The 12477-nt window shown below is 42.9% G+C and overlaps 1 protein-coding gene across 3 annotated transcripts in view; it reads left to right on the top strand.

Annotated features, from left to right (window-relative positions):
- Positions 1-12477, top strand: part of DIS3L2 (DIS3 like 3'-5' exoribonuclease 2) — a 351293-nt gene that overhangs the window by 53198 nt on the left and 285618 nt on the right. For all 3 annotated transcript variants that reach the window (XM_047083241.1, XM_047083242.1, XM_047083240.1), the window contains exons 2-4: positions 3166-3314; positions 3858-4015; positions 12408-12461. In XM_047083241.1, the coding sequence (XP_046939197.1) occupies positions 3263-3314; positions 3858-4015; positions 12408-12461 (264 nt within the window). In that variant the 5' untranslated portion in view covers positions 3166-3262. The remainder of the gene's footprint in view (positions 1-3165; positions 3315-3857; positions 4016-12407; positions 12462-12477) is intronic.

The following is a 12477-nucleotide window of genomic DNA, read 5'->3' as shown; positions in this document are numbered from 1 at the left end:
CTTTATGCCCAGTGCAGAGCCCAACATGGGGCTTGAACTCACCAACTTGAGATGAAGAGTCAGACACTTAATTGACTGAACCACTCAGGGGCCCCATCTTTTCCTATTCTTTGCTGACTTGTTTTTAGTGTAATTTCCCTTGAGTGACCCTTCTCTGTTTGGTGTTCTCACTGCTAATTCGTGAAAATAAACCCATCCACTCATTCAAGGAGTGAATATAAGCACATATTCTGTCCCGGGTAATATGGGAGTCACTAGGGTTATAACAATGAACCCAACCAAACATTCCTTGTCCTTTTGAGCTAGAGAGACAAGTTAGGTATACATCACACCAACTGGGATATTTGCTGTGAAGGAAAGTTACAGATGTAGCTGACCTTGGGACATTTGAGTTTGAGATCTCTGTCTTTATTTCATCTGGCAGTAAGTCCCCTTAATTTTGAACTCTTGCCTGCATCAGGACTTGATACAAAGCACCCCATTTTTAATTCTGGCTTTTGTTTTTGTATTGTCTTTTTCCTGCTTGCAGCTTGCCCCCAACCTTTCACCTTACCCAAGGCTGCCATGAATTGTATTCTTAGTAATGGTTGCAAACCGAGATCATTAACTTGTTCTCCTTTGGAAGTTATTTTCCCCCTTGTTTTCGTAACATTTGACTCTGTTGGTTCTTTTCCTACATCTTTGTTACCTTTTTGGTTATATTTTCTACTTCTTAGTTATATTTTCTACTTCTTATTCTTTGCATTTCCCAAAAGTTGCCCTAACCCAGATTTTGTCCTGGGCCCCTTCTGTATCAGTTTACCCTTTCTTGGCAATCTTGTCCATTCTAGAAAACCCTGGGTTACCATTTTTATGCAAATGACTGGCTAGTTTATCTAAATTATACTCTAGTTTCCAAGTATTTGGGGCAGGGGTATATACATAGAGGTACCTATTTCCATGTATATAGGTATACATAGAGGTATGTATTCATGTAGTGATATATAATACCCTAAGTAGAATTCATTATCTTCTCTAACTCAGTGACATTGTGATTTCCCAGTCTCCTTGCTTAAAATCTTGAACAGTTGCCACAACTTCTGTGCTCTTGAGACTTCAGATCTGCCTGGTTGCCAAGTGGTGCCAGTTTGTCCTGTGTAATACCATGTCATGGGTTTCTTCTTTTCAGTGTGTGCTTGTTCAACCCTGGTTCAGGCCTTCCTTCCTTTCTCTGAGTCTGCTCTGGTTCTTTCCTAAGGTGTAGCTGCTGCTCTCTTTCTTAGCCCGAGGCGACTCTGAATCTTGTACTGGGTTCATTTTTCCTGAAACACAGTTCTGATCTGTTGTTCTTCTCTTCTGCTCATCCGTGCTTCAGAAATTCCCTACTGCCTTTGAAAAACGGGATGCTTTTCTAAACCTTCCAATTTGTTTTACTTTCCTTGCCACTGCCTCCCTTCATATAGGCTGGACTCTACCCAGATGGATTAATGTTGGAAGAACCTGCGTGTGTTTTCCTGTTTGTGTCTCTATTTTTGCTTCCTTTTGCCAGCAGTGTGCTTTTCTCACATTCTCAGTTCTTAAGACCTTAACATCTTTCCTGAAGCTCTCAGATTTCCTGACCTGGAGATACTTTCCTTCGGCCATCATATGTACATTTACCCATAGTTAAAAAAAATGTAGTGCTTATCACTTCCCAACTTGTATTATTTCACAATGATTTTTATAAATCTAATTAGCTTTTGTATTCTTCATTGTGCCTAGTGCAGTACATTGTAGAAGTATTTGTTGAATTAACGAGTGGGTGAATGCATTCTGAATTAAACCGTCAGACAGTCTGGCCTCCTCTGTATGTCCTTCCCATTACCTTGTTGTTTATCTAAGACCATCTGCTTCTCTCCCTTTTGTAATTTTTTTTACTTTATCCTTGAATCTCTTCATGTATTGCTAAGTGGCTTATTACCCTTTGTAGCTTCTCTTTTCCTGAGTTAGTATTAATTTCACTTTAAAGACAAATTATGTCATTTTAGTGAAGGATGTGTGTGGGAAATTTACAGGAAATGGAAGCTAGTGTTGAGAATGACATCTTGATCCATTTTATGGGAAAGAAGCCTGCCCACCAGGATTTTGGAAATTTGCAAGTATAGGCTTAAATCCCTGGGCTGGTGGCCAGCTGAGAGTAGAAAGTAGAAGTTGTGATGATGTGTCCAATATCCAGGTGGAAGGCCAGGGGCCAGCTCCAGGGCCCTGGATTCCAGTCCACTGATCCAGGCAGCTGCCTTATATTCCTTAGAAGCAGCTGCCTGAGCTTTTGGTCAGATGATTGGTTTGAAGTGATGTCAGGTAAGAGTAGGGAAATAGATGTCTAACTACAGTATTGCCATTTTTGGAAAGCCAGTGAACCACCTGGGGTTCCTTGCATAGTTCTGGATATCCGGTTGTGGTAGTGAATTAGGTTTTTTTTTTTTGCTGATGATTTCCAAGGAATATTTACTTGGTTTCATAGATGAATATCACTTGTCCAATGTTTAATGCTTAGTAAATGCTGCATCTTTTGAGCCTAGTTTAGTACCTATTTCGTTACAGCCTTTAGACTCTAGATCTTTATACCTGTTTCTTCAAAATTATATTCCCTCCTGCTCTTGTCCATTTCAGAAGCTGAATGGAACTGCAGAAAGAACTCTTTTTTTTTTTTTAATTTTTAAAATGTTTATTTTTGAGAGAGAGAGAGGGAGTGAGTGCACTCACATATGCAAGTTGGGGAGGGGCCGAGAGAGAGAGAGAGAGAGGAAGACACAGAATTCCAACGAAGCAGGCTCTGGGCTCTGAGCTGTCAGCACAGAGCCGGACGCGGGGCTGGAACCCATGGACCACGAGATCTGACCTGAACCAAAGTTGGATGCTTAACTGACTGAGCCACCCAGGCGCCCCAGAACTGCAGAACTCTTTAATTTCTGCCTCATTGCACTGTTTGTGGAGGTTTTCAGTTGAAGTGGCCCTAACAAGCAGTTACCTTGAAAAGAGACTCAGGACAGATGGTGTGTTCGTCTGACTGCCTAGGAGAAAGTGACACCTGGACCCAGGAGGGGCCCCACATTGTTTTTAATCATCCACGTACTAAATTTCCGAGAGCACAGAGAAGGCCCCAGGTTAACTGCTCTTCTGTCACCCATCTCTCTTTGGTTTCAGCTAGTGACACCTGAGCCACTCAAGGCAGGAAGAACTCTGAGCTGAGCAGTGGAGGCCTCTCTGGATCTGGAGAGAAGAGGTCACCTTGGAACCAGTAATGAGCCATCCTGACTGCAGGCTGAACCTCCGGCCCCTGGGGACCCCCAGAGGTAGCAAAAGGAAAATGGAGTCTACTCTAGCAACTGGAGACCTGAAATAAAATAACAGTGGAACGGAATGCAGGGCGGGTCTTACGGGGCGGGTCTTAGGACTAAGGGAGGCTCTAATTCTTTTGGTGACTTGTTAAATATTCTTCTGTGTTATTTATTCTCGAATTAAGTGTGGTGTCTTGTTGTCTTAATTTATTGTTATATTGAGCACAGCTGTTTAGTTTCCTCCAGAAAAGTGACAGTCTTTTAGTAATTCCTATTTTAAAAAAAAGTTTGTGTCTATAAACAGGAAAGCATATTGAACCCATTATTCAGATTACGTTCTGTGCATGTTGTAGTGCTGACTTATAACTCAAGTCTCATCTGTGTACATTTTATTCGTGTTTCCTAATCCATTCTTTCCTTTTTGTTACTATTTAAAATAATTATCAGGGCATTTCATTCTTTTATTGGTCTTTCTAAATAAAAAGGTAAAATGTCTCCAGTTACAAAAATAGAGATGTTTGGTTGAGGAAAGAGTTGATTGCTGCCTCATGTTTCTAGGTGTGTCCTCTGTGGTTGGCCCACATGGTGTTGGTGCTTCGCCAGGTGACAAAAAGGCAAAGAGCAAGTCCGTACGAGGGAAGAAAAAGAGCATATTTGAAACCTACATGTCCAAGGAGGATGTTTCAGAAGGCTTGAAGAGAGGAACACTTATTCAGGTGCTTACAACATACTAGATGGCTATTCCCTGACTATGTGGAATCAGAAGTAACCTGTTACTCATTAAACTGTTTATTCTGCATTGTGTGCGTGACGGAAATGATGAGCTCGTGGGCACAGGACTCACCTTCTTACCCCTATGGTGCAGTTAGAGGTGGTAAGCTCCACAAGACACACAGACAGAGTGCTCTGAGATTTGAGAGGAAGGGGCTGTTACTTCCACTTAGGTCTGTCTAGGAATGTTTTATTGGAAGGGATATATTTGGGCCAGGCCGTCAATTGATGCAGTTTGAATAAATGAAGCTAAGAGAAAGTGCTTTACAGACGGAGAGATCAGTGTAAGCTACCCAGACAGAAGTGGGAAATAGAGTTTGGCTCTAAGAAACGTTGATAGTTCAGTTTGCCTGGAGCACGTGGATACTAAATGTTGACGAATAGGGTTGAAAAGGATATAGTAAACAGCAGCAGGCAATATTTGTTGAGTGCTTTATAGTTTACAAAATGTTTTTACAAACTAATGCATTGGTTTGGCTCAGCAAATGTTTGTTGAGCCCACATTGTGAGCCGGGAACAGTTCACGGTTAGGAGTGTGCCGCCCGGGTGTGCTCGAGGTGAAGGCAGATGAGACTGTCTTTCTGTTCTTTGAGCGCCTGGCCCAGGGTGGGCAGGCAGTCATGTGAACAGATGATGTGGGGAGAAATGGTAAGCCCTCAAATAAAAGTGTTACCAAGGTGTATGGAAGGATGTTAGGGGGAAACTGGAAGACTGTAGGAGGTGACGTCTCGATGGATATTGAAAGATGGCTAGTTCGGGCCTATTGCACGAGTGATCCGTGTGCGGTAACAAGGTGTGGAGAGGCAGTGGCACTAATGGGGACATGAACTTGTGAAACAGTATAGAGTAAAGCAGCTTAGGTCTCCTCAGGCATGAAATATGAGGCAGGAAATAGGTAATGAGGTGGAGAGGGAGGCAGGACCACATATTCTTTGAATGAACTCTATTTTATAAATTTTGGATTGGTATAGAGGAATTGCGGTGTGTGACCCAGCTCACTTGAAAATGTCGATTGTGTTCCATTTTCTCTCATCCTGAGAGCCCACTTTCTATATTTGCGGCTTTGGCTGCAGATCCAGCCAATGAACACACACTGTCATCTTCTTTTCCTTTTTAATCACCTTTTTGTATTTATCTGTATTCAAGTGCACATATGATTAATACAGACTCTTTTTCTTCATTGTAACCTTTGACCTTGTTATCTACCCCCCCACCTCAGCCCCTGGTTTCTACGCCCTGCTCATGCCTTATACTCCAGCCTCTGGCAACCACTAATCTGTATCCCTGAGCTTGGTTTTTGCTTGTTTGTTTGTTGGTTTGTTTTTTTAAAGATTCCACATATCAGAGACCATACTGTATTTGTCTTTCTCTGTCTGACCTGTTTCACTTAGCATAATGGCTTTGAGGTCCATTCATGTGGTCACAAATGGCAAGATATCATCCTTTTTTTTAATTGCTGAGGAATATTCATTGTATATGTGTGTGCATGTATATACACCACAATTTCTTTATCCATTCATCCATCAGTGGACACTTAGGTTGTTTTCATAGCTTGTCTGTTATAAATAATGCTGTAGTGAATACGGGGTGCACTTATCTTTTTGAGTATTTTTGTTGACTCTTGAATGGAAAACTTTTTAACAAACAAATTGATCTCTACGATTTTAGAGGTACTATTGGCTTTTTTTTTTTTTTTTAATTTAAATTTTCCCTGGATTTCTTTGACAAGGCCTCTCAGAGTTGAAGCTGCGTTTGGACATTTGTCCATTTGTTAATCCATTCATTTGCTGTTTATCACTGAGTCCACATACCGAAGTCTGTGTTATCTAAAGTTTCTTGGCCTTCATCTTGTTTCATGTACGAAGACCCTTTGTGCCTTTCTCATTTTCATCTCCTGCCACTCTCCTCCAGGTACATGTTGCTCTATTCACCCTGCTCTTTAAGACTTTTTCTGTAAAAACTCTGCTCTTTGTTTTTTCTGTGACTCGGTACACACTGTTCCTAGTGCTTGGAATGCTTTCTCCCATTATCTTGATGTAATTGTACTTGACCTTTAAGTCCCTATCTAAATGTTACCCCCTTTGAGAAACCTTATTTTAATTCTCCAAGCAGAATTGGCCATGACTATTTCCTGAAACTGACTTCGTTGTTTACCCTTTATTCTAAAGTTATTGTCATTTCTTGGCATTTATGTTTCCTCAAATAGGCCATTCATTTCCTTATGGGTAGGGTTGTCTCTCATTCCCACATATTAGCCCGGTGCATGGCATTTGATTGATGCATAATAAGTTTATATTGAGTAAATATTTATTTACTGAGGATAAAGTAAATAAAGGATCAAGGTACTGTCTTCTGAAGAAGAGTGAGGAAGAACTTGGAAGAAAAATTGCTTATAACTTTGGTTACAGAATTTTTAGAGATATGGTGAAGAAAATATTCTACGATGATACAGGTTTTGCTCCTTCCTATTAACTTTTGCTTTTGAAGCAACTCTTTGCTGATATTAAAACAAAACAAAAAGCTGATCAATATAACAACTCTCTTTCCCAGGAGTTTGTAAATGATTCCTCCTGGCTTGTGACATCATGAGACTCTGCAGCCAGAGCCTCCCTCCACAGATGAGAACAGTTGTTCTCTGCAGATGGGGAGAGGAATGGGTTCCAGATATGAGGTCACCGTGTGAAATATACAACACTGTAAATAAGATTTTCAGAGGCAGGGAAACAGAGTCCATCTGCTTTCTGATATGAAGTTAATGTGTACAGGCCTTGATGGTAAGATAAAAAGCTAGACAAGAAAAGCTATTTGAATGCTGCTGGAGAAAATTAAACTTATTAGATATACTTGTAAGTATTTGTTAACTTTTGTGTTCAAATTTGAGTATATTGTGACATCCCTTTTTTCTCCGTATCCTGAGAAGAAACTTTTATTGAGCGATATTAAGGAGATATTTCAAAATAGGAGTAGGATAATATATTTTGTTTTCAGCGCTTTGAACAATAATTTGACAGTTCATTGGTGTTTTGCCCTATGTGGGGACGCGGAGTCCATGGTGACCAAAGGAATCTCTTCCTTGTATTTGAAGTGACCAGCAGTAACACATGATTATGTACATGTAGTTTTGAAAATTTGTTGTTATAAACAAGTTCTCACATCATACATATGTCCTTTCTCTCTCCATAGGTGTTGAACTAGGGGGATTATTATGGGAGATATTGGAAGAAACGAGAGTATGGGATAGACAGGCCTGGAGGGGACTTAGGTTTGGGGTGATGACCAGAGTGACACTGGGTTGGGTGGTAGACCTGGCTGGTTTCCTGATCTCAGATGATGCTTTGGCTGAAGGTGGGCTCAGGTTGATCCCCCAGAGCAGGCTGAGGCATGACATCAGAGTTCCCCCTTAAATAGAAATATTGGTGTAAAGTTGTTACTGGATCTTGGAAGAATTCCTAGTCCAGGAAGAGAGGACAGGATGGGTTAGTTTCTAAGACCATCATTTGTTACGAGTGAAATCGGCTGGAGAATGTTTGGGTATGAATGAAAAAGAATAGAGGTGACATTACAGTGGACTGACCAGCATTTAGAAGGCACAGATGATCTTCATAATATTACTTCCAGGGCTGGTGGGAGAGCTTCAACTCTGCAGACATTCAGTAATGAGCTCATGTTTCTTGACTGCCTGCTAAGTGCCAGGCATATGCCAATGAGCGAGATAGATCATTCACTGGGGGAGACAGGCAAACACAGCTACGACATAAAGAGGAAATTACAGCCTGTGCTGAGTGCTACTAGGAAAGTAAGAAAGATGAGAAAGAAGAATTAGGGGGAGCCACTTTCTATGGGATGGTTAGGCTGCTCTGAGCAGGTGATTTCTGAGTTGAGATGTGTAGGGTGACAACGAGCCAGCTCTCAGGAGAACTAGGCGCAGAACATTATAGGCCGAGAGATCAGGTAGTAGGAAAATGGCAGGCAGGAAAAGCCTCGGTGTTTTTGAGGAATATGAAGAAAGCTGTTGGACATAGTGAGCGAAGGGAATTACGATATGGGAATAAGCTGAGAGGCAGCTGCCACAGGTAGGCTGTGTTGGAGAGTTGGATTTTATTAAAACTGAAGGGTTTCAGTAGGGAGAGGGCATGATTTACTTTATGCTCTAAAAACATCTCTCTGGCAGTTGTGAGATGAACAGTCTCGAGTGGGAGCTGGGCGACCCTGTAGAAGGCCAGCAGGGTGAAGCAGGTACAAAAACATGGGTGGTGGCCGTGAGGATGATGGGGAGTGGAGCCGGACCTGGCAGGATGCTGATGGCTTAAATGCGAAGCTGAAGCAAAAGGAGGAATGAAGCATAATTCCCAAGTTTTGACTTGAGCAACGAGATGGACGGCTTTGCCGTTCACTGCGGTGGGGAAGACTGGGGGTTGGAATGCGGTGCTGGAGTGTGGAGGGAAGGGAGCAGACGGCATAAGTGAGGGATGAGCCCCTGGTGATGAGTGTGGCAAACAGAGAGGCAGTCTGAGGCGGTTACAAGCGAGGACTCTGGAACCAGACGGCTTGGGCTTGGATGTCGTGTGCAGGTGGGCACCTCTCAGTACCTTGGTGTTCTCATTTGTAAGAGGGAGGACAGCGGTACCCAGCTCACAGACTTGATTGGAGGGTTAAATTAGTTGATAGATACAAAGTTCTTAAAACAGTATGTAACATGTAGTAGACTTAATGTAAGTGTTATTTGAGATTTTTTTTGATGGCTATAGGAGAAACCTTTGTTACTCAACTCAGGGGGTTGCTGCCCACGGAGGGTTAGCTGGCTTTTTAAGAAAATGTGAAAATACATATTTCTGTGTGAAATTCCTTTGCTTTAAGTATTCTCAAACATCCTGTGAGCCAAATAAAACATGTTTGTGATGGCCAAGTTAGGCTAATTAGCCCAGTCATGTGGTATTTTTCTCCAGTAACATTCAGCTCCTTGGGTGCAGGCATGGAGAAGGCAGGTAGTTGGGGTGAACTGAGAGCGAGGACTTGCCAGTCAAATAGAAGAGGGAGAGTGGACCCAGGGCTCAGGGTTTGCCAGGGCAGGAGGTAATGACAGGCCATGGCAACTAGGTGGCCAAGGCAGGGACTAAACATAGTGTGGAGACAAAATATGGTCAAGTCCATGGGTTGGAAGTCTTAGTGAAGACAAGACATTGTTGAAGTGGGGTATTTACCTTAAGTGAGATGCAAGGATAGAAGATTGTGATCAGAAAGTATGATACTTGAGTTTTCATGTTTAGAGTTGGTGTCATTAGCACTGATGCCAAGAGACAGCCGTGAACACAGGGGAGAGTGGGTAGGGTGGGTGGAGGAACAGGTGGCTAGAGTGACTGGCTAGGGTTGTCTGGTCAACCCTATGGATGCGAAGTTCCATAAGTGTTTATAGGGATGGGGGAGCAGAGGAAGACAGTGAGCTACGAGTCAGAGCGCTAGGGAATCAGAGATATGATCGGAAGGTTTGAAAATGATAGCACTGAGGAGGTATAGCAGGAGCTAATGATATGATCTTCAAAGGATCTTGGTTTTGATTAAGAATGGAGGAAAAAAATAATTTTAAAAGCTCAACGGGGAAGCAGGGGGCAAACATTCTTCTTCTGGTCCCTGAGATACATGGGACAGGAGAGATAAAATAGACTCCCTCTGAGAGCACATCAAGGGGAGTGATCCTGTCAGGGACAGCTGGGTTTCAGTTAAGTCAGGAAGCACAGGAGCATTCAGAGAAAGATGGAGCATTGTAGGGGCCTCACTGATCAAGTTCAGGCCTAGGAGAGGGTTAAGGAGGAAGATGAGTGATGAGGGTTTGGGTAGATTAGGTGATGGTCATAAAAATATGAAAATGGAAGTCCTAGGGGCGCCTGGGTGGCTCAGTGGGTTGAGCGTCCGACTTTGGCTCAGGTCATGATCTCGCAGTTCGTGAGTTCGAGCCCTGCGTGGGGCTCCGTGCTGACAGCTCAGAGCCTGGAGCCTGTTTTGGATTCTGTGTCTCCCTCTCTCTCTGCCCCTCCCCCACTCACGCTCTGTCTGTTTCTCTCTCAAAAATAAATAAATATTAAAAAAAAATTTCTAGGGGTGCCTGGGTGGCTCAGTCAATTAAGTGTCCAACTTCGGCTCAGGTCATGATCTCACAGTCCATGAGTTCGAGCCCCACGTTGGGCTCTGTGCCAACAGCTCGGAGCCTGGAGCCTGCTTCGGATTCTCTCTCTCTCTCTCTCTCTCTCTCTCTCTCTCTCTCTCTGCGCCCCTCCCCCACTCGTGCTCTGTCTGTCTCTCTCTGTCAAAAATAAATAAACGTTAAAAAAATTAAGAAATGGAAGTCCTAGACTTTTGCAGATGAATAAGACAAAGACAGATGTATTCTTTTGCTAGAAGAACATCAAGTGAGGGGGGAAAAAAACCCAAAACAAACCTTAGATCAGAAAGCAATGCTTGGAATCAGAAAATGAGTTTTTAAAAACTTTAACTTCAGTGAATTGACTTTATTTGGAGTGTCTTCCCCTCACTAGACACTACACTTTATGAGGCAGAGACTTTTATTACTCTCCATCGTGTCCCCATCACTTAGCATAGTGCCCGTCATGCTAGTCTTCAGGAAATTGTGTTGAGGGAGTGGATAAAAATTGAGGATAAATGTAATAAGCCTTTTATCTCCCTCCTCCAACAAGAGACAGCTATTCTAGAAGTGAAATTTCAGTGACATTCATGAAAAGGAACTGGCCTCAGAGAGCTCTGCTGGCCTTGTCTCCCACCCCACCCCCCCACCCCCCTACCCTGAGCAGAGTTACAACATCGTGGGGCAAGAGTAGTTGCCCTCGGGGCGCCTGGGTGGCTTGGTCGGTTAAGCGTCCGACTTCGGCTCAGGTCATGATCTCACGGTCCGTGAGTTCGAGCCCCGCGTCGGGCTCTGTGCTGACAGCTCAGAGCCTGGAGCCTGTTTCAGATTCTGTGTCTCCCTCTCTCTCTGCCCTTCCCCTGTTCATGCTCTGTCTCTCTCTGTCTCAAAAATAAAGAAACGTTAAAAAAAAAATTAAAAAAAAAAGAGTAGTTGCCCTCTTAAGCATTCTTGCTTATGTGGCGTTCTCTGCCTGTACTTCCCTTCTGATTTATCTGTGAATTTTTCTCCTCTGTCAACGAGCGGATCAGACACTGTCTCTGGAGCCTTTCCTAGTGCCCCCAGCCGAGAGTAAGCTGTGTCCCTACTTACAGCGTTCCTCATATTTTACTTTAGAAACAGGGACTGAGCTTGATCACCACTCTCTCTCCACAATGTGTGTCTCAGGATCTTGAACGTAGCCAGTATTCAATGAATCTTGAATTAAGTCCGCTTAGGATGTTAACAACAATAGTATAAACTGTGACATGGGAGTTTGTAATTTAAACATTTAAACATGGTGCACCGGTGGAGGGAAGGGCTTTTTTCTACTTTATTTTATGCTCTCACCTATTTTGTTAATTAACATATCTTCGAGTCTTTCAACATTTTAGGGGGGAAATGTTATTTAAAACACTTTCTCAAGACACCTTTTGAGTCTGGCTCTTAGGAAAATAACCGCCTCTATCCGTGTGTTCCAGTGGCCTTCAAATGCAGCTGGAACCTTGGGAGGGTTACAGCTTCCTGCAAGAGCCTAAAATACTGAACTGCTATTGAAGGCGGCCCCCACCTGCACCCCTGTGCGTAAATAGAAGCAGACCCTGATTTGGTGCTGGAATAACATGAAGTTGAAGGCAGACTGGGTGGCCTGGCTGTTGGAGTCAGGATTCCCATTTACATTAAGAGCTGGTTCTGGACCATTTTGAATTATTGACTCATTTGGCTCTGCAGAAGTGCCACAGTAAAAAAATATGCATCTGGTCTCTCAAGGTTGAGTATCCAGGTTGGAAGTCAACCTGTATCACTTTGAAAATTGTCACAGACGTGAGCAAGCATGGCAAGGTCTCCGTGAATAAAAAAGGCCATTATATAGCGAGGCGTAATCCCCACATAACCTTGTTCTCAAAGTAAAGGTTTAAATGTGAAGACCGGCATCCAGGGGCACGTAAAATCCCAGTAGTTGCTGCTCTGCCGCTCCTCACCTCTGCCCGTTCACAGCAAGGTGCCAGTGTGAGCTTTCAGTCTTCGATGGAACCTTGTGTTCCAGACATCGATATAAATCATGTTTCACGCAGTTTACGAGTGGTTCGCATATGCCTGAGTCGTTTCCTAGATCGAGCTGTTTAATTAATTTAAAAACGTTTTATTGGAGAATAACATACATATGGAAAAATTCTAAGTGTATAACTAGATTTTCACAGATTTTATTTTTTATTTTAAAGGGTGTATTGAGAATTAATCCAAAGAAGTTTCATGAAGCCTTCATTCCTTCCCCGGTAAGTTCAATAACTT

The sequence above is a fragment of the Lynx rufus genome, unplaced genomic scaffold (genome assembly GCF_022079265.1).
Source record: "Lynx rufus isolate CCGP_SWC_20201006 ecotype Redwood Valley unplaced genomic scaffold, mLynRuf1.p SCAF_2, whole genome shotgun sequence".
NCBI classification, from domain to species: Eukaryota; Metazoa; Chordata; class Mammalia; order Carnivora; family Felidae; genus Lynx; species Lynx rufus.
This window is presented reverse-complemented; position numbering and strand designations above follow the sequence as displayed.